Raw genomic sequence first — 25,664 nt, 5'->3', positions numbered from 1 at the left:
AAGACTTTTGTCCACCTGTGGCAGTCAGTCGTATGATTTCAGTCCCAGCAGCAGCTCCCTCACTCAGTGACACAGTATATTCTGCTCTGCTGAATACTGGAGGGTTATCATTCACATCGCCGATGGTTATCACTGCAGCAACACTGGAACTCCTCTGAGGCACACCGCGGTCTGACACCACCACAGTGAGGTTGTAAAGTGGTTTGGTTTCAAAGTCAAGTCCCTCAGCCAACAGCAGAGTCCCAACAGTTTGAAAGCCCCGCCCTTCCAGGAAGCGAACGCTGCTTTCGATCTGGAACACATTTCCTTCATTTCCACTGGCAATGGCAAAGTCAAATCCACAGTTCTCTCTTGAGAGGTCACTGTCAAAGGCCTCAAAAGTCAGAACTGTCGACCCTGGTATAGTGTCCTCAGAAACTGTAGCCCTGCAAATACAAGACATTGCATATGTAGGGACAGCTGAAGAGGTTACACCATCAAACATCCCACATATAATGATTATAGGCCCACCTGTAGTCAGATTGATGGAACACAGGAGCATTGTCATTGACGTCAGAAATGTGAACCTGGACTGTAGTAAGGGAGGAGAGGGAAGGAGAGCCTCTATCACGAGCTTCGATGACAATACTGACTGACGGCCGCTCTGGGTCAAACTCAGCTCTGTGATTGATGAACAGAGTTCCTGGATATGAAAGACAATGTGGGGGAGTCAGACACTGTTCTGGAAAGGTTACTTTCAAAATGTAATAACACATATTACTTTCTTCCAAAATTGGTAACTGATATATAATGAGCTGTAATATATCAGGAAGCAAGAGAAGGTTGTCTACCATTGTTGGGGTCAATGTAGAAACCCTCCTGGGTTGATGACATCACTCTATAGGTGATCTTTCCATTCTCTCCAGAGTCCCTGTCTGTTGCTGTTAATGTGACAATTGGACTTCCAGGTGGCGTGTGCTCTGGCAGGGTTACCTGGGGTGCAACAATATTAAAAACAGCACTTGAAAAACAATGTGGCAAAAAAAGCAAATGAATCATATGAATATTGTAATAAAATTGCCAAACCCATGGTGCAGAGGTCAACAGGCACTAAACTTACAGAGGAGAAAACAGCTTTTTATTTTGTAGTTCCTGTGTTTCCTAAACTAATGCTAAGGCTGAGGTAATTTCCTGAGACAGGGTAGTAAATATAATACAGGCTCATCTCTGGAAACTTTCTCCACTCAATATTAGGTAGTTTGGGAATATATGTGTTTTTTTTTAGTGTGTACATATATTTGAAAGAATGAAGTAGTCCACTGGAGCAAAACTATAGAAATTGAAATAAGTTGAAATAATTAAAACAAACTAATTACTATACAAAGACAAGGGAATGTGTAGCAGCTGTCTTTTAAACTGCATGTTGTACAGATTGGTACAACACTAACCCTGCATAAAAAAGAACATAAGCTTGAATTATAAGCCAAAGAACATAAGCTTGATTTATAAGCCACCGTACCTGGTAGAGATCGTGGGTGAATGCAGGTGCATTATCATTAATATCCTCCACCAATATTGTAATGTTAGCCTCAGTCTGGTGCTGGCTGTCTGTGGCTCTAACAGTAAGGGTGTACCACGTCTTCTCCTCAAAGTCGAGAGGAGCAGTGAGTGACACGCCTCCACTGTACCGGTGAATCCCAAACCTCCCGAGGGCTGTTGGATCTAGATGCAAGGAGTAGGAGAGGGCAGGACTGGAGTCGACATCATTACCCGTCACAAGAGTGATTTCCGTGCCAATCAACGTATCTGACCGAGAAAAAAATGTAAGAAAAAATTGTTAGTTGCGTTCAATTCTCCATTCTGCACTGCACTGATGCAGTGTCCTTTTCTTGATGAAAGACTTTGTTCCATACATTAAATGCATTTGCATAAACAGACCTATATAGGCTACATAACCAAAAAGTACAAAATTCCTGCAAATTAAAGTGCTTACTCTCTGGGATGCGAAGTTCCTGGGGAAAGGGAATAGTGGGACTGTTGTCATTCTGGTCAATGATGATCACTGTCAATGTGGCTGAGCCAGCCAATCGTGGACTTCCTCTATCAGTTGCTGTAACTACTAACCTGTGGGTGGGCAAAAAAAGAGGTTTTCAAAAAGGACTTCCTATCTTGTTTATTGCATTTGTAGTTTTAAAAGTTAAATTGAAAAACATGGAAAAAAAGCACAACACAAAGTTTGAAATCACAGATATGTTCTCACTTGGTCTGAGTAAAGATCTCACGGTCCATGATGGCTGCTGTGGTGATGCTTCCTGTCACTGGGTCAATCTTGAAGAGGCCACTCATGCCTGATGACTGGATGGAGTAGGTCACCTGACCATTCTGGCCCTGATCTACATCCTCAGCCACCACCTGGGAATGGTGAAGGAGAGGGATGCAGAAGGGAGAAATTATTTTTACTCTTACTGAAACACCAGTAGTACCAGTAGTATGGCATTGTATTATTTATTGTGAAATTTTACATCTGGGTGCACCTGTATGATTGGCATTTCATATCCCTGGGCTTCTCTCATGTAGGCCACATAATTCTGGAGCTGGAAACGAGGAAGGTTGTCATTGACATCCTGTAGGATCAAGTTAAAAGCCATAAAAGATGTGGAGGACACAGTTTCAGCCTTCACAACTAGACGGAGTCTGGGGGTGTCTTCAAAGTCCAGTCCCTTTGAGCTTTGCACCCAGATTTCACCTGGAGGACATTCAAATGAAGGAAGATGTGATTGGAAAATGAGGATGAGGAGACTCAGACTAATGTTTGTATACAGAGCTTTTTTAAAATCAACATCACTTCAGCAATCTAAAGTCTAATACTTTTACTGAGTTTCACCTGTTGAGGAGCTGATGCTGAAGGCTTGCTTTCTGTTACCACTGAAAAGGCTGTAACTGATACCCTTACGTGTGCCATCCGGATGTTGAGCCTGAGCCTGAGCCACAGCTGTGCCTAAATTTTGAAAGAGCAGAAAAAAAAATCTTTAACTCTTACAGCAAAGACACGTGAAAGGGTATAAACTGATCCGTAAAACGTATTGATGTTTAACCTTTTGCAGCGTTCTCCTGTATGCTGACATCTCTGGCATTCCTAGAGAAACGAATGCCACTGTACTGCACATCCTTCAGGTAAATCACCACCACTCCCTGTGCAGACTGAGCTGGGCTACCCTGGTCCATGGCCTCCACAATCAATGTCCTCTGAGCCTGAGTCAAATCTCCCAGTGGCTCAGTGGCCTGGATCTCCCCAGTTAGGGAGTTGATGCTGAAGCCCTTCACCGGCATCGCAAAACGGTAAAACACTGAGCCATTGGCTCCAAAGTCCTTATCCTCGGCCTTCATGGTAGCTAGAACCCGCTGCGAATGCCTGCTGGACACTTCAATGATCAGTGGATCCTGGATGAAGAAGGGTGTGTTGTCATTGACATCCAGGATTGTGACAGTCACCTAGAAAGAAGAGATCAAATGCGAGTTGAGTGGATTTATTGATAATCTAATGCACATAAAAATATTTATAAAGCTGAACAATTTCACACCCCAATATTCACCCTCATTTACCTGAGAGGAGGTGTTCCGGGGTGCAGAAGGTGAAAGGTCAACAGCAAACACCTGGAAGCTGTATGATGCCAATTTTTCTCTGTCCAGAGAGGCTGATGTGCTGATACGACCATTGTTCCCATCCACAGTGAACGCTCCATGTGCCTCTCGGCTGAGAAAATACAGAACTTTCCCATTCAGGTCATCATCAGCATCTACAGCTGACACCTTGAAATAGACAAAGAAATTAGTGTTATTGACATGTAAACAGATTTTCTTTAAAGCTAAAATACGCTGTTTGTCGGGGACACTTTTCATGAAAACATATTCTCTGTTCATCTTAATTCCCATTTATGCTTACCTCCAGAACCTGTGTGCCCTCAGCAGCATCTTCTGATACTTCCACACTGTAACTACTTTTGCTGAAGACAGGGCTGTTGTCATTGACATCTAGCACTTTGATTTCCACTGTGACAGTAGTGCTGAGAGCAGGACTGCCTTTGTCTGTAGCCACCACCTCCAGAGTGTATTCTGCCCTCGACTCCCTGTCTAGTCCACGTGAAGTAGACAGGGCTCCTGTGCTGGCATGCAGGTGGAAATCTCCATCAAGGTTTCCAGCTGGTGGAAGAAGTTTTAGAGGCAGATGACACAAAAATGACTAAAAATACGTTTTTTTTGTGATTTGAGTGTTTAAAGCAGAAAAGAGATAATTTGTGTGAGCTCTGCAAGCTTGAATGTGCTTCAGACAGGTGTATGGAATGCACTATGTTTGAAATAAGACAAAATGAAGCCAGGAGCAAGCCTAGCTGTACACACATCTGATCTCTCATATTTGTGGAATGATGTGCAGTCAAAAGCAATAAATTTGTCCAAATTTTGCATGTATCACATCTTTACTCAGTAAGACCAACCTGCATACTGTCAGTACAACTTAACATATCACCAAAAGTGTTAAATCCATTCTACTTAAATACTTTGTAAAGACAAAATACTATTTCTCACCACTAATCCTGTACTCCAGCTCTCCACCAGGACCTGAGTCGGGGTCTGTGGCTTTGAGAAAGCAAAGCTCGACAGGGGCCTGGTTCTCCGGCACCTCCAGTCCATACCATGGCTTTGCAAAGACAGGAGCATTGTCATTCACATCCTGCACCTCCACACGGACTACAGCCTTGGCAAAGTTAGGAGGCAGCCCTCCATCCCTGGCATACACTGAAATGGAGATGTCAATAAGCCAATAAGACACTGGACCCCAAAACACATTTTAAACTGATGTTGGTGATGTGTAAGAAAAAAGACATTTTAATACCAGTGAGTGTGTAGTGATCCTGTTTCTCTGTGTCCAGTTCCCTCGTGGTGGTGATGACTCCTGTCACAGGGTTGATGATGAAGCCTTCTTCTGTCACACCTCCATACGTCACTTGGCCATTTGAACCTGCATTAAAACAAAAGTCAGGCACAAATAAAAATAAAACAATCAATACCCAAAATAGGTACATTCAGTGTAAAAACATAGTAGTTGTAAAGAATCCACAGAGCCACTTGCAAATCCAAATGAAAGCTCCAGAAATAAAAGGCTCTGCACAATAACTGCAACAACAGATTTTCATTAGAATGAGCTTGTGGTTTCTTTTAAAGTCATGTGGTTTCTCAAAACCATTTACAGTGTGTCGCTATATTGTTTAGATTTCTGGCTTTCCTACTGAAGGCATGTACTGAATGTTTTGTGTATTAGCTGGACCTTTTAAGTCATTTGTCCTGCACTGAATTTATTTCTTTTATATCTTGACCTTATGCTACATTAGTGCTTCTTGAAATTGTCCATCATCTCATTAGCCAAAAGAAACATCATCTGCAATCTATCATATGTGATTTATTGTCTATTGGAATGATCAAGCAGAAAGACAAAATATGTATACAATTTGGATTCTACTGAGTTAAAAGACAAGTACACTAACATTAAACAGTGTTTTTCAAAATAAATGTTTGTATATGCGAACATTCTCCTGTGGAACATGTCCCCATCTCCTGCTCAGTGACTCTGTTTATTGTACTGTGTGTTATATAATAACATATTAAAAATCTACCTTGGTCCTTGTCAGTGGCTGTCACTGTCAACACTGTTGTTCCTGGTCCCTGGTTTTCCATCACCTGAGTTTCAAATTCTGCTCGTTGGAACACTGGCGCTTCATCGTTCACATCAATCACGTGCACACACAGCACCTGAGAGGTGGAAAGCTGAGGCATCCCATGATCCTCTGCTACTATGGTCAGGTTGAAGACTTCTTGCTCTTCCCGGTCTAAGGCTTTAAGAATGGTGAGAGAGCCTGAAAAACAGATTGGATTTCCTGGATTACTTCTCTTAAAATCTCAATTCTCATTGGAATGTTCTTGGTCTTGAAATATGTGTGTGTGTGTAAATGTATTTGTGTTTAGATTTCTTTTGTGAACATGCAATATTCTGTAGTATTTGGTAGTATTTGTATGCCTCAAGGACTAGTAAAAACAAAATCCTTTACAGCTTTGCTTTATAGGAGTTTCTACAGTAAGTGAGATACCACCGTCCCACTATTCACTTCTGGCACTTGGGACATACATTCAGATGTGAATCAGTGTACTGCAGTGCTTTATCAGTAAACATGCATGATTGCAAACATGTAGGCAAACACACACAACATCTTTGTACATTACAGTTTCTGTTAGCCCATAAATCTGTAAAGCATTAGCTGGTGTGTGTGTGTGTGTGTGTGTGTATGTGTGTGTGTTTTATGTAAATTGAGTTGGTTCAGAAAGAATCTGTGAATCAGACCTCCCCTTTTCAGTCTCTGGCTTCACTTACTCTCCCGCTTTTTATGTCTCTACCCCACACCCCTGTCATCACCCTGACTTCAAGAAGGGTCAGCCAAAGTGAGAGGAAATATGAAAAGTGTGTATGTGTGTGTGTGTACGCTGTTCACAGCAGTGTACAACTTCAGCTAGCATGCACTGCCTGAGAGATCTGTGTAATTTATAAATGCCACAGCATGCCAAACACATACATCTTCTGTTGACTGTTCTGTGAGGCTGAAGCTCTGATGGTTCTGTGAAATTTTGCTAGCTCCCATATTTTAGCCAAAACCAAGACAGATGCAAAACATTTACTGTACTTTTTCATCCTCCTCTGTAGCCAATTTAGTGTTACTGGTACAGTATCAACTATATGACAAAAGGTGCTCTGTGGACTAGATTTGTTCAAAGTGAGATTAAACTGTACTTACTTTTTATCCAAGATCTCAGGATAATATGCACAATATCATGCACAAGACAGACATTCTCCTTTAATGCAGTGCTGTGGCCATAAAATTACGTCTAGGAGTATTTACTTAAGGCTGGTGTAGCACGATGCCCAGAACAACTGAAATTGAATATGCAAGGTTCTCAGATGGTGTCAGTATCATGCACGAGCGAGTATCATTGAAGCTACTTGATACAAAACAAAGACACATATAAAAGTGTTACCTTTTCAATTGGATAATACAACCATTAGTAACGGGAAATAACAAAAACTCCATATTGACCAAGCCGACATGTCATTTATAAGCAGTAATCAGGCTAACGATATCCCCCACATCAGGCAGGCAGTTTGGTAAATGTCTTAGTGATACAACGTTAATCTGCTATTACAGCTGCTATCAACCATAAGCTTAACACCACACAGTCTGAGACACAAACCAGGAATGAAATCAATCCTTATTAATACACCAGACACTTAACAATAACGAAGTAAAGACTTTCTTCCATCTGGTAGCTGCATTAAGTTCGGTCTTATGATCCCTAATCTCATTTCAGCCAGAGCTGAGCACGCCCACACCACACAGCTCTGATGACAGAGATTACACATACACCTATATAAGATATCAAAGGCCACCCATGTCCCTAACCCCCCAAAAAAGATTGTTTCCATGAACAAATCTATGGAGAAAAGAACACTAAAGCATTATTTGATTGAAATATTGCTCTCAGGCATTGAAAGAACATCTAGTATAGAGGATTATGAGAGTTATTAGTGTTTTAGCAGTTGACACTTCAGTGGATAATTACGATCTCTTGGAAAGTTTTGGTCCATGGGTGGAATGCTGAATTTCTACCAGTCATTAAATCCCACAGAAAACGGTCCCACACTAGTTGTGTTGTATTAAATCACTCAAAGCAGGATAGTAAATGCAAGAAATTATGTGATGAATTTTGCTCTAATCATTCCTTGATGATGCATGAAATAAATATTTATATCTCCTGTTATGTCATATTAACATTACAGTATTTTTAGATGTTATGTCTCTCCCCTCTAAAAATATTCCTACCAGTGTTGGGGTTCAGACTGAAGCGACCGGCACTGTTGCCTGTCTGGATTCTGTATGAAACTCTGCCATTTTCTCCTTCGTCTTCATCTCGAGCCATCACGTACAAAATCACAAACCTGTCAATAAAGACAACAACAAAGTGTCACATTATAACAAACGTCACAACCACTTGCAAACTTTAAATTTTCAATTTTGGTGGCATGAGGAAAATGCACTAGAATAACTTTAACAGGCTTCTTGAATTCCTTTGTGGCCTGATGACTGAGAACTATCATTGCTGAAATGTGCATGAAGGCACAGAAAAGAGACTACGTGTCACTCACCCTACAGGTTGGTCCTCCATGACGCTGACTGCAGCTGGAGAGCTGAAAACTGGAGCGTTGTCATTTTCATCTGTCACAAATACCCGGGCAGTTACTGAACCCCAGCGCCTTTGAGAAGGATCCACTGCCTGATCTGTGGCCCGCACCACCAGGTAGAGAGAAGGTGTGGACTCACGATCCAACTTCTGCCCAAGACTCAGGACTCCAGTGGAAAGGTCGAGGGACAGGAGGTCGGGCGTATTGGGCCAGTAGTGCTCAATGGAGTAATGTATCTCACTGTTGGGCCCACTGCCATCCTACAAAAAAAGAAAGCAGATAAATTAGATTTAAAGCATAAAAGTTCATCTTGACCCTAGAAGTTCAGAAGTTACACAAAATTATCCCAACTCAAGGTCTGCTCTGTTTTTTTTTTCCCTACACGATTCTGAACCAACTCAGTTTTCCCAGTGGATAAAACTTGCTCTCCTCTGTTTTCTGATGTCATATGACTTTGATCAATTGATTGCAGTGAATTTATTAATTAAAATTATTTCAGTTTCTCACCTGATCCACAGCTTGGAAGGTATATATGGAAGCTCCTGGCTCTATATTTTCTGGAATCACAATGGTAACAGGATCTTCAGTGAACTGGGGGGCGTGGTCATTGCTGTCCTGCACATTGATATCCAGCCGCACCAGGTGGCTGCTGGGAAACACTTGGGAGAAGTCGGACACTTCAATATGCAGAGTGTATCTCGATCCCCTCTCATAGTCCAGCTCGCGTACCAGATACACATCACCCTTTAAACGGTCCACCATGAAAGTCCCATCTTGATCGGTCCCTCCAACTACGAGGTAGGTCACCTGGCCTTCCAATACAGCAGATTCATGCTTGCCATGTGAGTGGACAGAGCCAATGATGGAGCCTGGAGCGGCCCCTTCCACTGTGTTGAGGGTCATTGAAAGCATGTTGGCTGTGGGGTTGGACCTGGAAGAGCTGAGAACCTGAAGGAAAGGAAATTAGGGTCAAATAGACACATATTCTACATATCTGTTGCAACTTACTTGACTTTTCTCATGCATATATCCCAAAACAGAGTGAAAGAAGAGAAAACACTTAAACATTTCAGTCCTATATACAGTAAATGGCTCGCACTCCTGCCAGTCCCTAACTCTAGCCTTTAGCTGTAGTCTGTTTCTGTTTTGCTGTTATTATTATAATAATCCTCACAGGCATTCCTATTGCACATTGATACATTATGTTCAGTCCTTCCAGTAAATATCTTGACACACTGGCATTCTTGCTTCAAGATGAGAATTGGGGTTTGCGACCTGGGACAAAATAATTGAGGGTGTGATGGGAGGGAAAACTGTAAATATTCCAGTTCAAATAACACAGCGCAGTAAGTACAACCACCATGCAGCAGTCGACTTAGCTGGGAATCAAATATATGTGAGGGGGCTTTTGCAGCTCTGAGCAGCTTTTAGCTTCAGGGTTAAAAAATGTTCTGGGACAGATCAAAGAACTCTGAAGATAGCAAACACAAGCAGATTTTAATAAGCTGGTTTCATCATCAAAAAAATGTACACACAAAAGACGCCCCTTCTTTACGATGAATTGCCTCTTTCTGGTGTTTTTATTGACCATGAATAGCTTTGATAAACCCGGTGAAGAGATTTAGACAACTTGCATAATGTAGCTTCATGTACATTTACTTAAAACGAACTACAGAGTCCATGTCATTTGAATTTTGAAAAGTAGGACTGAAATGAAATTCAGCAGTAATTCAAGTGAAGTTTGTGATGTGTTTAGATGCCGTACAAGTGTTTACACACTGGGACAGATCTAAAGATGAAGAAACAGTCCTTTTTTTCAAAAACATCACTCATCATCATTTCGTTATCTTCAAACATTTTACCAAACAATGTCAGCAAACTGTACTGCATTATTTAGTTCGGTTGGTTTGATTTACCCAAATACTGCACTTTTTTCCTATACAACCTAGGTAGTGTATTGTGTATACTGTAGTACTTGTGATGTACAGCAATATCCATGTGTCTCACTTAACCTACAGAATTTGAAATTTTATCTCTCTCAAAATCATTATCAGGAAATGTTACCTCATGAGAGTGCTTGAACGTGTTGTTACAGTGAGCGGGTCTGTGTGCGTGTACGTATCACTGCCTGCTACCGTATAGTGGTGTATTTCCCTTCTTGCTGTGTGATTTGATGCAGCTGGCTCTCATCAAATCTCATCTGGGTGCATTTGATTCCAAGGTGCCTGTTTCCACTCTGTCTAATCTCAATGTCGCACAAACAGGGCGCCGGCAAAATCTAAGGCAAGCACTCCCGCTGTAATTAGCATCCTTTTCCTTTATGAAATCACATAAAAAACACTGAGCTCAAAGCTTCACAGTCAAAGCAAAGCACCACCCTTCTCTGGCTAAATGCCTCTGCGGCAGACCATTTTATTTCCTGCTGTTGAATTCCTGATATTGAAGGTTGATATGTAGGACTGACTCTCCTACAGAAAGTTCAGAACAATAACTCAGTCCAGACCAGCTCCCTCCTGCAGCTTGGGGTTTCTCGCCTTGGGTTTTGGTTACCCTACTAACCTTTGGAGCAGGAAACTCATACTAGATTGGAGAGATGCTTTTGTTTGTACAGGCGCACGTTCAGTTTCTCTCTGTCTCATATTTACCTTCTTTTCCAATTTCTTTGACACTTATACTGTTCACTTTATGCACACTTTGAGGAAATTACTAGCAGCAAAGAATGCAAAAAGACTGAGGTAATGTGGAGATGTGACAGTTTTTGGCTTGGTCACCTAATTGGCTTCGGTTTCCAAGATTATGTTTACCTGTATCCGCAGCTGGCAGGTGGAGCTGAGCCCTGGTGTTCCGTGGTCAGCAGCAGTCACTGTGAAGATGTACTCAGCACGCTCTGCCCATCTCAGAGGGGAAGCCGTCCTCAGCTCACCATTAGTCGGGTTAAGGGAGAAACGTTCTGCTCTGGCGCCTTTGGAAAATGCAACATATGTGGACGTCAGCTCATGATGATGAAACACTTAGTAAGCATAATTAGATGGCATTGTCAATGTTGAGGGAAGAGATTCATATGCAAAAAAGTGACTGTATGAGTATGAACAACACTCACCTGATAATGAGTAGTATATGGTCCCATTCTCTCCCTCATCTGGGTCTTTAGCTGTCACTGTCCCTATGACTGTCCCAGGTGGATGTCCCTCCATCACCTACAATAAAGGACTGTTATTCATATTTCCATGCGTTTTGTATGTACAGTAACTTCTTCATATGTTTTGCTTCTTATTTTGTCTTTGTTTTGTCTCTAACAGGACCATTATGATATATAATTAAACAGTTTTGTTGCTCATCATCAAAAATACCTCAATGGAGAAACTCCAACATCGCATTAGTGTATAATATTTATCTCTAAAGCCACCTGCATCGCTCTGTGCCCTCACATGATCTAACTAATCTACCCTCATTCAGACCTGAAAGAGAAGCTCCTTGTCGGGCCTGCCATTGGTGAAACTGGGGGCGTGGTCGTTTTCATCCAGCACCGTGATGTGAGCAGTTCCAGTAGCGCTGCGAGGGGGTGTGCCCCCATCCTGTACAACCACGATAAGCTGGTAACTGGACTGCTGCTCTCTGTCCAGGGCGAGGCGGGTGCTGATCTCACCTAAAGAGAAAGTGAAGGTCTTAGCTTAGACTACTTGCAGTCAATAGTTAGGAAGTAATGGACTATGTTAATGTAATTGATAAACAGCAAATCATTCGGTCTTCAAAGGAAATCATGCTGTTATTAGTGTTGCTTATGGAGTGACTGCGCTTAATGCAGTGTAACACGATTACAACAAACTGTGTCTTGTGTAACACTGCTGCACTTGAATTCAGCTAAAAAAGCTAAGTCATGGTGTTTGTCTTCACCTGTTTGAGAATTGATCTGAAAGTGTCTGTCAGTGTGCAGCAGCCTGTAGGTGAGTCGAGCATTTAGTCCTGCATCTCTGTCCGTTGCAGACACCCTGCCGAAGCCAGTCCCTGACAGCAGGTTCTCCTTGACAGCCAGGAACACCCTCTCTTGGCTCAGTCTGGGGGAATTGTCATTCTCATCAGTCACTGTCACCCTGACCGTGGCACTGCCAGTTCTCCCCACCCCTCCAGGGCCTGAGGTGGCCAGGACGGTCAACAGGTACATGTCTTTGACCTCTCGGTCCAGAGAGCTACGAACAAACAGCCAACCACTATCTGGCATAATGCCAAAGCCGGCAGCATCTCCATCAGGTCTAAGGCGATAGGAAATAGGGGAGGAGGAAGATGAGGAAGAGCTTCCACCATTCTCAGATGTTTCTCTGTTGAGTGCTCGAACCTGGAGGAAACGAGTGTTGAGAGGTGTGTTTTCCCGTAGTTCCACTCGGTAGGTCAGGGTGTCAAAGTTGGGACCTTGTGCATCTTGTGCTTGGATGTGGACCACAAGGGTAAAGGTGGAGCTAAGCTGAGGTGCTCCACCATCTTTGGCAACCACCTGAAGGTCATAGCGGGGAACACTTTCATATGACAAACTTCCAATCAGACGTACCTCCCCACTTCCCCGGTCAACACCAAACGTCCTCTGACCACTGCTGCCAGCAGCTCCAGCAGAGACCAGATCAAAGCTGAGCTGACTATTATGACCAGAGTCCTTGTCAGTGGCCTGAATGCGGTAGATAACGGTCCCCATTTTGGTGATCTCAGGTAAAAGCAGGGACTCTGATGAGGAAGGAAGGAAGGTGGGGACATTGTCATTGACATCTGAAATGGTTATGTGTATCCGGGTGGTTCCGTATGCTGGGGGAGAGCCAGAGCGCGCCTGGATTTCCAGGTCGAGACCAGAGCAGGTCTCATGATCAAGAGGAAGAGCTGTGCGAACGGTACCAGAAGCACTATCCACTGTGAAATAACCATCAGGGTCTCCAGAAGAGATAGAGTAGAAGATATCCTTAGAAAGGCCTGGAAGGAAAACAGAGAGAAAGCAAAACAAACAGAAAGAAAGTGAAAAAAACACAATATTCAAGTTATTAGGGCCACATGCGAGAAAAAGAAAAAAGCATGTGACAATTTGTCTGAGCCCAGGGTGGTGTCTTCTGAATGCTTGCTATTCAACTTATAATATAAAACAAAGAAAATCACGTAAGTTAGTAGAAACATTTGAAAACCTGGTTCAGGCAAATGTTTCGTCATTTATCAAGCATTCCTGCTATGTACAGTTACACAAACCAAAGACAAGTGCACTGTTGTGCACTACGCGAATGGGAAGACGTCATTTCGACTCCCACTCTGGATTACAACCCTTTGTAAATCCATTTCTCCATCATTAATAGAGAGAAAATAAAAGTCTGGCCACAGTGAAAACAATCTCTAGTAGAGCACATGCTGTGTGATGGATGTACTTTCCTAATGGAGTGTGTGTTCTTGTTGATTGTGTATTTGTACAACTGCTGGAGTGAGAGATAAGGTATCATGCATTCTCCAGCACATTTGCGCATTTCTGTTCTGGTACAAGTCAGAAAGTTGAAAACGGGTATGTCAGATAAAAGAGACTAACTATGACTAGACTAAAATGAATAAAAGCAGAAAAGACACGGACATACAGTAAAGAAAGAACACTTAATTGGGGAAATGAGTACACAGGTGCCCTCACCGGCCTTAGTAGCAGCACGGACTACTCCCACCGCTGTCCCCCTGAGAACGTCCTCGGACACAGTGAAGAAATACTGCGCCTGTTCAAACATGGGAGCAGCCACTGAGCCTCCCACAACACTCACGTTCACCCTGGCATTGACGGGTGCCGTCAGACCACCGCCATCCTCAGCTGATATCACTATGGAGATTACAGTGTTGGCTTTTCCATGGAGTGAGCGAGAGAGGGAAATCACACCTGAAGTGGAGAACACAGTTTATTCTATATTATGTGGTTTTCAAACACAAAAAAGTAGACACAATACTGCCTTATGTGGTAGAGAGCAGTAACTAAAGGTTTTGAAAACCTAACAAACCTTAAAGAAAAGTAGTTTTGTTTGTTCTTCCTGCAGTATAATTTCGGTTTTATCTACTTTCTTGTTTAATTTAAAAACATAACTGAAATGTAAGTCACAACAGAACTGTGAAAACTGCTTTAGCTACAAGCGAAGTTGAATTTTTGGCAGATATCCACATGTCAATGCTTGTGGAACATCATCTATAGTTCTCATGCCTGCTGGGGTGTTAATAAATACACACACATGCTTTTACACACTGGAACACACACACACACACACACACACACACACACACACACACACACACACACACACACACACACACACACACACAGATACCTGTGTCTTTGTTGAGGGTGAAGAAAGTGGAGCCTCCCCCAGGTACTGTGCGGTAGGTCACCCTGCCATTTGCCCCAGCATCAGGGTCATTGGCTGTTACCTTGACAACAGAGGTTCCCGGGGCACTATGGGCACTGAGACTGACTGTGTATTGGACTGGGTAGAAGATGGGACGATTGTCATTAATGTCCACCACTGAGACCTGCACATGGGCTACTGAGCTTAGACCACCCTGGAAAAGAAACCAATATAAACATTTTTAAATGTTTTTACGTTAAAATTAAAATATGTCAGCACTATTAGTTCACATGAGCAGGCACCACTGCTGTAATGTTATTATGGTTGTTTACTGACTAGTCAATTAAGATGAAGTATAAATGATGAGAATAGATATTTTAGTTAAATCATATCCTCCCTCCCTGCACAGTATATCCTCGTTTTCTATCCCTTGGTGTAATGCGACAGTCAAGAAATTTCATTCGAGGGACTGTGACAGTAGATTTATGTCCCGCTTTAAAAACAAAGCAGCTGTAGAGAAGATGAGTTCTCTGAATATCTTTGAAATACTGAGCCAATCAACCGCTACACACATTTGTCAGCAATGAGAAGAGTTTGCACCCATTACGCTGTGTCTGCAGACTTAGTTTTATGAGACCATTAAAAACAGGGAGAGTGGAGACGAAGGGAAGAGACACCAGCTGGATGGAGCTGGGAATGTGCTGGGAGAAAAAAAACAGATTGTGAGGGTTGGGGGTGATAAATTACAGGCCTGAATACAAACCTTACCTTAACAGGGGTAAACAAGCAGAGTGAGAACACTACCAAAACTTTGACTAATAATAATATATGTGATGCCATGGCTATGTATCTCTTTATTTAACACAACTATACACAAGAGAATGAATGCTTTACTGTCCACTGTCCACTTTAGTTTCTTTGCTTATAAGTGCATTTGTTGTGATTAATTGATAGTTAAAATGTGCAAGAGTCTATTGGGATGATCCTACAGCAAGGAGTGTAAACCTTCATCCCTCTATTTTCCTCTAATTGATTTGCCATGCCATTGGCTTCCCCTTCATTTTTTAAGACACTGGGTACGGGACAGGATGCTGTCTTCCTCAAACATATCCCAAATGTCTGTTTGATCAGATTTATTTGAGGGCAGCTGCATACCGTACATCTTTAATTTGCCTTCTGCCTGAATCTTTGATCACACAGTTAGTGTTTGGTTGTGGTGCAACACAAAAAGAACTAGTGCTTGTGTAGTGTAGAATGACTATGTGGTGCATTTCCATTTTAGTTACCAAAGCTTTGACGTAACAAAAGATGCAAAGGTTAAAGGGATGGCTTTTTTGTGAAATATTCTTTAGGATCAACACTAGTCTGTACACGTCTGTATAGTAAATATGAAACAACAAACAGGATCCCTGTAGCTTAGCTTAGCACAAAGATGTGTTCACAAATGAACATATTATATTTTGCATGTTGTACAGAACCAAAGTGTAAAAACAACATATTGTGTTTTTCTAGTGATAGTAATTTTCAATCCCTTTTTCTAACTCTCGGCAAGAAACCAAATCAGTGTATTTTTTCAAAATGTTTTAACTATTCAGTTAAGGATTGATTTTTATGGAAAAAAGAGGTTAGAGAATAGAATTACTAATCACAATGTCCTTTATTATTTAAGGGGAAAAGTTTTTCTTACTCCATCTGTTGCAGTGACAGTCAAGTCAAACTTGTCCAATCCCTCATCCCGGTCCAGAGCTGTGTTGGTACACAACTGGCCTGTCTCCTTGTCTATGGTAAAGTGTGTTGGCAGCCCGCCCCCAGAGCCTGAACCCAAGGTGTAGGAGATAGCACCAAAGGAACCACGATCCTCATCTGTGGCTGACACCTGAGGGAGCAGAGACATGAGGTAAGGCGTTTATGGTCCAATGGTGTCAAACACCCTATGATACATACAGATTTCCAAAAGCATTGCACCAATGCGCCCAGCAGACCCCAAAATCTGCGTGAAAGAAAACCTATATATGTCATTATTATTATATACGAGCTAAGCGCCTTTCTGTTATGACAATAATGTCCCATAATACCGTCACCTCGCAGGCCCATATATCTGCACTTGTCCAAATATCACACACCGTAGCACGGCTCGTTATGATTTCCAGAGTACTATAAAAAAACAAGCATCTGTGAGAGCAATTCATTTTTTGATCACATAGCGTATATACTGTCCCTCTGGTATGTTTGAAATACTGGCAAAGGGACCGGTGGTGCAGTGTAACCAATGATACAGAGGGAGGGTAGTGATAGGTAAGCTTTGGTAAAAGAGAGGAGAGGAGAACAGGAGGAGAAGTGAGGACAGTGCTACAGAGGTGTGGTTCAGGGGTCAAAGGCACTTTAATGAATGTCTGAAGGTCAACTGTTTCTCAACTGACATTTAACCAAATACAGACTGAGTCACTGGGAGAACGACTTAAAAACACACATCAGACATTAACCCTTACTCCATTTTCTCCTACAAGGGGTTTGTAAACTATTTACATAAAGACATACAGCAGACAGAGATCTTGACCTTACCTCTAAACCATTTTGTCAGTGTTTGACACAAAACACACCCACACAAATATACATAGTATGTTCTGGCTGAATCCATTCAAACATTTAAAAATCCTATAATAAAACAAAGATTTCCTTACAAAACAGAAAAAGGAAATGTTCTCTAGGTTACCAGACTGAAGCTTTACACTGAACCATAACATTGTTTGGTGGCATTTATGGTGCTTGTTAAGGGGAGCAGTCTCCCTCTGATCTCAAAGTCTATAAGGCAAGGTAAGATCCAGGAGGTCTTGGGTCATCACTCCTCTCTAAAAACATATTCTACTGTGTCCAATTAAAATGATGAATTGTGGAAAAAACACAATGTAATATATACAAAAAGTGTTAGAAATGGAAACAAAGACAATGAAACAATAAAACTAAAACATTGGGAGCATATGTCATACTTTAAGAATTAAAAGATGGAATGGAATATTGTTACTCCAAATTTTCCAGCAGTGACCTTTCTCTCATCCCTCCAACACATCTTCACCATTATATTTACCTATTGGCTACACACAGACAGAAACTCCATAACTCATAGTGTTGCTCCTATAGGATATTGAAACATGGGGATATTAGAACAGCTCTTTCTGGGCTTTTAGCAACATGGCTAGACAGTTGTGGTTTTGGATGCGTCAAACTCTACCTCTTCCTTTGGTCAGGGCCTACAGCTGGGGGGTTTTAGATCACTGCTGGGATTTCCTACAGACTATAGTGTTGAGACTAACACTATCTTTAGGATCTAAGCTCATGTCTGAGTGTTCCTCATATCTTTGTGGCTGTCTGTGATGGATTAGCCACCTGTGGTGATGAGAACTGAATGTAGACGCACACATACACACAAACACATTTTCTGTATGATGACCCCATCCCTTTCACAAAATCTAATTAAAGAGATTTTAACACCCATGACCGCCCACAGTGGGACTTCATTCTCAGAACAGTTTGTAGTTCACAAACAAAAATGAGGGAAAGGTTGTTCTAGACAAGGCAGCAAAGGAGACATGTTCTTTAGGTTTATATGAAATACAGGGCTACATACATGTGTTGAATTGAGGCTTGGTGACACACACACAGACACACACGCACACGTATACATATATATATATATATATATATATATATACACATATACATATATATATACATATATACATATATATATACATATATATATACATATATACATATATATATATATACATATATATATACATATATATATATATACATATATATATATATATATACATATATATATATATATACACACATATATATATATATATATATATATATATATATATATATATATATATATATATATATATATATATATATATATATATATATATATATATATATATATATATACACACATATATATACATATATATATATATACATATATATATATATATATATATATATATATATATATATATATATATATATATAGATACACAATAGGAAAATGAAAACATGGGAGCTGTAAAATAAAAGATGTAATGATTTGGGGTTTTCAGCTGTAACTTACTTTAGAAACAGTAGTTTTGTGGTTTCAGACTTGCTTAAGTTAAAAAAAAAAAGAACAGAAGGACAATACAGACACAGAAACAAAAGGCTGGAACACATGACAGTTTTGCCAAAGCAGAACATCTTTAAATGCACAGCAAAAGAAAATCACACCAACCCTGCTGAAAAGACAGAAGCTCATATGGATCATCTCTGTCTTCATTACATTTCCCTTCTGTCAATCCATCTGACAGCACAGCACCAATGTTTAGTTCACACTACACAGTCCAGCAGGTTGGATCGAACTGACATGTCGATTTAATACCACAAACTCCACTCTGAATTGGTTGCCCTAACCTGCATTTAGCACTTATTAAAAATGAAAAAGAGCATAATTTTAAAACCAACAAGGAAATCTAGTAAACACACACTCTTAAGTTGTTAAACTCAAACATCAAAAGTTTGGTTATGTGTTTTTGTATAATGTTCTAAAGCTTTCTAAAAGATAATGATCTTCCACAGTATGTCATTACCCAGCATTTACAGATATGAGCTGTAGAAGATAAGAAAATCTCATCCTATTGTGGTTAATATTATAATATCACATAATACTATAAGGACCATGAAGGTGGTTTTGCAAGTTGGCTTTTATATGTAATTGCAATGATTTGAAATTAATGGTTGCCTGGAAGGTGGTAAATGCAAGGAGCAAGGTGTGCTTTGGAAAAACAATTTGCGGTTAATGGGCTAAAACTTAGAAAAACACCAATGTGGTTATTTTCTGTGGTAGAGCTGATATCTCACTTCTAATATGCAATATCTAAGGTACCAGCTGTGTGGTTTCCTTTAGAACTTGGAGAATATGCACTGACCAGACATTTATTAATGGAAAAATCAAAGCACAAACTGAACTTAAAACCAATTGCTTGAGTTAAAAATCTACCAAACATCTGATCTTGTAACATGAAATATCTAGCATGGCTTCAGTTTAACACTGTCATACAGTACCTTGATTTACACAGTGTAGTTCATTGACCAGCTACCATATATCTGTTGATACGGACAGCGTACACAGCACACGTCAGCATGGTAAGGACTATGTGAAAAACAGTCAGGGAGAGCGTGCCGAGTGTCAGATTCAGCCAGGACTCAGGCCTGGAGCTTTTTGTCCATAGAGAGCTATTCATCCTTGGCCAGGACAGAAGAGGAGTGATCACTCACTGGAGCATTAGCAAATATCCAGACCTCATCATTTATTTACCTCACTCTGCTCCTCTGCTTCCTCTTCAACCACACTTTCTTTCTGGCTCCTTGTGTCTCTACCGTTAGCGTGGATAGAGTGGATGTCTCTCCAAGGGTCCACTTAGATGTCAGGCATATATCTAACTATTTTCTATTGGCAACTCAACACTCACAAACATCACCCAGACTAATCTGTCACTGGTACCATATTCAGTTCTGCATGGGAGTGGAATGGTCTCCGGTCTGTGGTGTAGTGCAGATTAACAGGTAGTATCTGATGATATCAACATTCACTCAAAAACCATCTCCAATGAGGGACAGGTATGTGGCAGACATGTGTTTACTTCTACAATTGTAAATGCTTTTTTTTCATTTTCTCCTTATTTACCCTGTTCCATTTCTGTTCTTTCTTTTTTATTATATTCTTGGCTTTAGATGCTTTGCTTTGCTGTGTCACTGCTCTCCTTTCCTCTCTTCTCTACCTCTGATGTGGATGCTCTTGCAGATGGATCCTACTGTTCTCTGCAGTTTGTCTCGGTAAAACATCAGTTAGTGTCAGAAGGAGCCTGTGCACTGCTTCTCAGACGCAGCTGCAGTTCTGCTGTATTTCAGGAGTTTTATGGCTTCTCATGAAAGAGAAGAAGAGAGATTGTATAGGCTTTTGTAGTAAAACGGGTATCCTGATCTAATCTTCTTTTCCCTGACTGTTGCCAGGCTTGAATGTTTAAAGCAATCCTAATCTCCAAGGTCAAACAGGCCAAGAAAAAGCCTTTATTATCACAATTGCATAATTTCTACTGGTTATGATGATACTGTGCTCACCAAATTTATAGCCGAGATTGTCGAACTAGAACTAAATATAGAAACTATTTTTTTGCACAGTACTATGACAATTTTCTCCCTCAGAAACTATGACAATAAAACTAAAAACAATAAAACTTAACAAAATGAATTATTCATTAAAGACAGCAACACTGACCATAAAAAAAGCATGATAGTCCAGGAGTTTATTGGACTGCATGCATCATTGTTGGACAACTGCACCAAAGCTGAAATTATTTACAACAAACTGAAACTGGATTTTGGATTTATAGGTAGTAACTAGTGTTCGAGTGTCAGACAGAGCTAAAAGATTCATTTAACTTTGCCGTTCTTGTTCCACTGACACATTCCTTTGCTCTCCAGTGAGCTGCATTCCTCATATTAGATATTCTCAAGCCTCCAAATCAATTCTGCTTCTCTTTTGCCGGTGAATTCAGGCACTATGGGTACAATTAAGATATATGGCAGGGACAGTGGGGAGGGAGGGGAAGGTGGGAGGGTGAGTGAAAGGGAGTAAATAGTTTGGCAAAAGATCAAAAGACGGGGCTAATGATAACATGAGACCTTGAAATGGGAATTAGGAGGTCTGAGGCTTCATCTCGCTTCTCAGTCAATCTCCATCCCTCCCTTGACCTCCCCTTTCTTTTTTAGCGTCTCCCGTATTTTCTGTCCTCTCTCTCATTCATTCTTTCAGCACCCTATTATGGCAAATGCTTGTTGTCTTTCATGTGGAGTTCATGGCTGGAAATGATTAGGAACATCAAACCACTGAGGAGAAGAGAAGGGGAGGGAAGTGAAAGAGATGTAACGAGGGAGATGGACTTCTATATTTGGAAGAAAGAACGCTAATATTAATAATGAGCATAATAAGGGATGATGGCCACTAAAAACTCTCTCTGCCTTGTTCTCCTTCTGTCTCTCGCAAATGTGCACGTTTGTACACTAGTGTGCACACACAGCGGGACACATTTGTAGATGTTCCACACTCAAAGCTAAACACTGAACTATACCACAGAGTTACAGCTATAGCCCATGGAGTTAAACATGCAGACATGTGGTGTGTGTTAGGAAGTTTATCTTCAGGCTGCATCTCCTTTTAAAGAACACATGGTTTACCCACGTTGGTTTAACAACACCCTGTCACTCCCTGTGCCTACTTATACTGGAGGCTTAGCAACAAACACAAAGATGGACTTCAGCAGGAATCCGATACAAAGAGCAGGCGGCTTGCTTCATAACTAAAAATGGGATCAATTGAGCCCAGCTTTAAGACTCAGTTTTATCATCGTGAGCTGAAGCAAACACCAAAACAAATCAACTCCATAACAGTTTGAATCCGAGTCAACAGCAATCAAGATTAAGGCTAAAATCAACAAAAGTTTAGTGGCCTGCTTTATGAAGACCAAGCGTAAACTATGCGGTTACTCAAAAGCATTCACTTTATAGACCTACGTTATAAAAGCAGTAATTGCTGCTATTTGAGAAGCTGGAATGCGTGAATGGCACGACACAATTAATAGATTACGAAAAATGTTGGCAGTCCATTTTTCAGTTACGTTTTCTGCCAAATGATTAACTGACAAAGCATTTCGGCATTATATCTGGTATGTTTTTATACATGAGTTTGCTGTGTTTTACATACCACACAGAATGAGAACAACCCTTTAAACTGTTAGTGGAAGAAGAAATCATCAGGGGTGCAATCTGCTCAAAACTCTCCAAAACTACCACCCAGCTATTATATCAAGTCTGACAACATTAGCTCTATAGATCACAAACAAACTGCTTTTCTAAGAACAGGTAGAGAAAGAGATGTGAGGGAGTTGACTGTGAATGGGGGTTAAATGTGAGGTCAGAGGCAGACAAAAAGCTGGTTTTAGAGATGGACAAAGGGATGGAGACGCACAACATGGGATGACATCACCTTACTGGACTCTGAAAAGTGATAAGAGATGCGGGGGATTTGGATAGTTGTGATTCTATCTTGTGCAAAGCCCCGCAGCTCTTAACGCGAGTGTGCAATTTTGTGTTTGCCTGTCTACTGTATGTGTGTGTCTGTGCCTCCTTCTCTCCTCTTTAAAGATGCTTTGCAAAGTGTGTCCTGTGGGTCCTGACTGACAGCTGCCCTAATCAGCACAGAAATCAGCTCTATTTTTTTTTAACTTACTTTTAAATATTTATAGCCATTTAAACCCCCGTCTCTCTGTGTCCGAGGCCTTAGTGAGCCTCACTCTGGCTGGCGCGGCAGCTGCTAGCAACAGATCTGCATATCTGAGAAATACCGAGGATTTTGTTGTGGCTATCTGCTAAGACACAGGCTAATGAGGAGCTTGAGGTCAGGTGGCAAAGCTGAAGGGTGAGTGTGCAAGTCGCCACCCACAGAGACAAATAAAAACTGCCACTATACAGTCCCAGTTGCAGTGATTAAATGTCCTGTAAAATGCTGCAAAAAATAAACACAGTATGGTCCAATCAATTATCACAAGTCAGCACAGACACAAATTTGTTACTTGTTTTTTTTAAAACATAATTAAGGAAATCAACATTTCAGCCTTGCAAGTGATCCTTGGTCAGCAATCAATTCAGACATATGTGAGCTTAATGAAGCTCAGCGCTATTACCCTGCTGATAAACAATCCAACTGTTCTGGTTTATGTATTCTTAAAATAACAAAATACTCTAAAAGTGAAGCAAAAGCTGCTATGAGAGAGAAAACACAAAAATACAATGCATGAAAAAAACGTTTTCTTCACGCCATCGTCTTTGATTTACACAGTTAGGTCTGTAATATAAAGTGTGTGCTAATTATCACTTATTGTCTTCCAGTTGTAATTTAGCTCCAGAAATGAAGAGAAAACAGTAATTAGGAAGCGAGAGACTATAAAGATGGACAGGAGTTGGACGTCAGACATGGGACTGCTGTCTGGGACTGTCTGAGCTGTTGGGTTTTTGGATGAATGAGAGGATGAATGATTGAGAGTGAGTGGTCCACAGCTGCCATGGGGACACCACTCTGGGTAATTTCAGATCCTCTAACGAGCGAAAACAGAAGAATGTGTTTAGGAGGATGCATCTGTGTTTCTGCTGCAGCCTTTCTCCAAGAATGGGAGCAGACATGTTTGTGTGTATATATATATATATATATATATATATATATATATATATATATATATATATATATAAATTTGGGGTATTTTCGTGGTTTACCCAATAAAAAACATGACAAAGAGATGGCGAGTGTGTGGAATCTGCTTTGTTTTTCTCTTCACTGGAGCACCGCAGGATTTTATTGTCTCTCTGACGAGTGTGTGACCACTATTAAGAGTAAGTCAGTGGGAGCGGAGACTTGGAATTTTCGGGTTAGCATCTTGTTGACTGTTATTGTTTCCAATTTGTATTTTATGTCCAAGGCATGTCTGCATGGAAGGGGGAGGCCAAAGAAATATGTCCATCATCTACCCTGTGAAACACTTGGAGTACTGAAGACTGGCAAATATTTTGGTGTCTGTGTGAAATCATCAGGTTGAGATGCGTAGAAAAAGTTAATGTCCGCTATCATTGAGCTAAAATATTCTAAATGAGATTAATTGATCAGCAAAAATTCATAATCTTATCAAAGTGGAGACAAACTGCCTGAATCTGGAGTAAATGAGGTAAATGCTGATGAGAAACCCATCTGTTATCTTTATGTTTACATTCCATGAGTGACTTTTTCCTGATAAAGCTGATGTTTTACAGTCTTTAAATAAACACCATTACCACCATCACTATATTAGCCTGAAATATTTATGCAAACCTTTCTAATCAGGTTGATATTTAAATAGGTACACTGCACACACAATACTTCTGACCATACCACAAAAAGGCTCAGGCTTATCCCGGTTAATTGCATGGCTTTACTCTAATAAACCAAAATAGTGACACTAAGCCCATGTTGTCCTCCACCCATTTAGTCATGCTTCCTAGATGTGGCCATGGGACAGTTTCATCATGTCAGTCACTGTCAACAGTGAGCTGTAAAACTATAGATCAAGAAGGGGGGGTAGCTAAATCAACACCAGACTCCTGCCATACTCCTGAAATGCTGGATATTGGTTGGTACTGGTAGATTATATCCTAATAATGGTGGGTTACTATCACCATTTAGGGAGGAGATTATTATTATTAGATTATTAGATTTTTAATTTTTACAGGTTTACATTATTATCCTGTCCCATACTGTTGAGCAAAGTCCAACTAAAAAAAAAAAAAAAAAAAAAAACTCCTGAAAATGTAAAAAACTTTTTGTCTGATGTGAAACATCTCACTGGAACACATCTGACTTTTTGCATACATTTGATCTCATTTGATTTATCATCTTATATTAACTGTAACTTTGTGATTTGCAACTTCAGGTTTTTGGAATATCAATTAACTGTGGCCACTAGAAAAAAAAAACCCATGTGTTTCTTGTGATGTGCAGTCTTGTTGGAACAGAGAACTCAAACATGACTCATTAAAAAGCCACAAACGTTTCTCCACCACTCCCCACTTTCCACTCAAAGCTCAAAACATGACGGATAAAAATGGCTGACCTCATGCAAACACAGAGGTAAACTCCAAAAATCATTTGTCAGTGCCACAATGATTCCCTGTATCTTACGCCTACGACACTGCCTTGGTTAAAGCATTGTTGCATGTAGCCAGATGGAAACTCAAAGATTTATTACATTATTTATCTATCACGGGCTAAGAACACAATACATTGAAGCCAAACATGAGCTAAAGGATTCTACCCTGAGCCATTTCCAATTGAAACTAAATCAAGGGTTTACAAAACGAATCTCCCATCTATGGAGCAGCAGTTTGGATTTTACATGTATACAGGCTAGTGGAAGCTTGAGTTGCTCCAGATAAACATTTAT

The 25,664-nt window shown here is 40.7% G+C and overlaps 1 protein-coding gene across 1 annotated transcript in view; it reads right to left on the bottom strand.

Annotated features, from left to right (window-relative positions):
- Positions 1–25,664, bottom strand: part of dchs1b (dachsous cadherin-related 1b) — a 74,915-nt gene that overhangs the window by 3,365 nt on the left and 45,886 nt on the right. Inside the window, exons 5-28 of the mRNA XM_026327996.1 lie at positions 16,286–16,474; positions 14,581–14,812; positions 13,905–14,141; positions 12,155–13,213; positions 11,719–11,906; positions 11,361–11,457; positions 11,065–11,222; positions 8,768–9,208; positions 8,225–8,520; positions 7,902–8,017; positions 5,649–5,888; positions 4,871–4,996; positions 4,564–4,773; positions 3,923–4,179; positions 3,583–3,789; positions 3,075–3,471; positions 2,864–2,977; positions 2,514–2,725; positions 2,240–2,391; positions 1,973–2,103; positions 1,499–1,785; positions 831–972; positions 511–682; positions 16–425 (exon numbers count right to left, since the gene is read on the bottom strand). Coding sequence (XP_026183781.1) covers positions 16–425; positions 511–682; positions 831–972; positions 1,499–1,785; positions 1,973–2,103; positions 2,240–2,391; positions 2,514–2,725; positions 2,864–2,977; positions 3,075–3,471; positions 3,583–3,789; positions 3,923–4,179; positions 4,564–4,773; positions 4,871–4,996; positions 5,649–5,888; positions 7,902–8,017; positions 8,225–8,520; positions 8,768–9,208; positions 11,065–11,222; positions 11,361–11,457; positions 11,719–11,906; positions 12,155–13,213; positions 13,905–14,141; positions 14,581–14,812; positions 16,286–16,474 — 6,070 coding nt within the window. The remainder of the gene's footprint in view (positions 1–15; positions 426–510; positions 683–830; positions 973–1,498; positions 1,786–1,972; positions 2,104–2,239; positions 2,392–2,513; positions 2,726–2,863; positions 2,978–3,074; positions 3,472–3,582; positions 3,790–3,922; positions 4,180–4,563; positions 4,774–4,870; positions 4,997–5,648; positions 5,889–7,901; positions 8,018–8,224; positions 8,521–8,767; positions 9,209–11,064; positions 11,223–11,360; positions 11,458–11,718; positions 11,907–12,154; positions 13,214–13,904; positions 14,142–14,580; positions 14,813–16,285; positions 16,475–25,664) is intronic.

This window comes from Mastacembelus armatus, chromosome 14, assembly GCF_900324485.2.
Source record: "Mastacembelus armatus chromosome 14, fMasArm1.2, whole genome shotgun sequence".
Lineage (NCBI taxonomy): Eukaryota > Metazoa > Chordata > Actinopteri > Synbranchiformes > Mastacembelidae > Mastacembelus > Mastacembelus armatus.
Note: the sequence above shows the minus strand (reverse complement) of the source record. Positions and strands in the feature narration are given on the sequence as shown.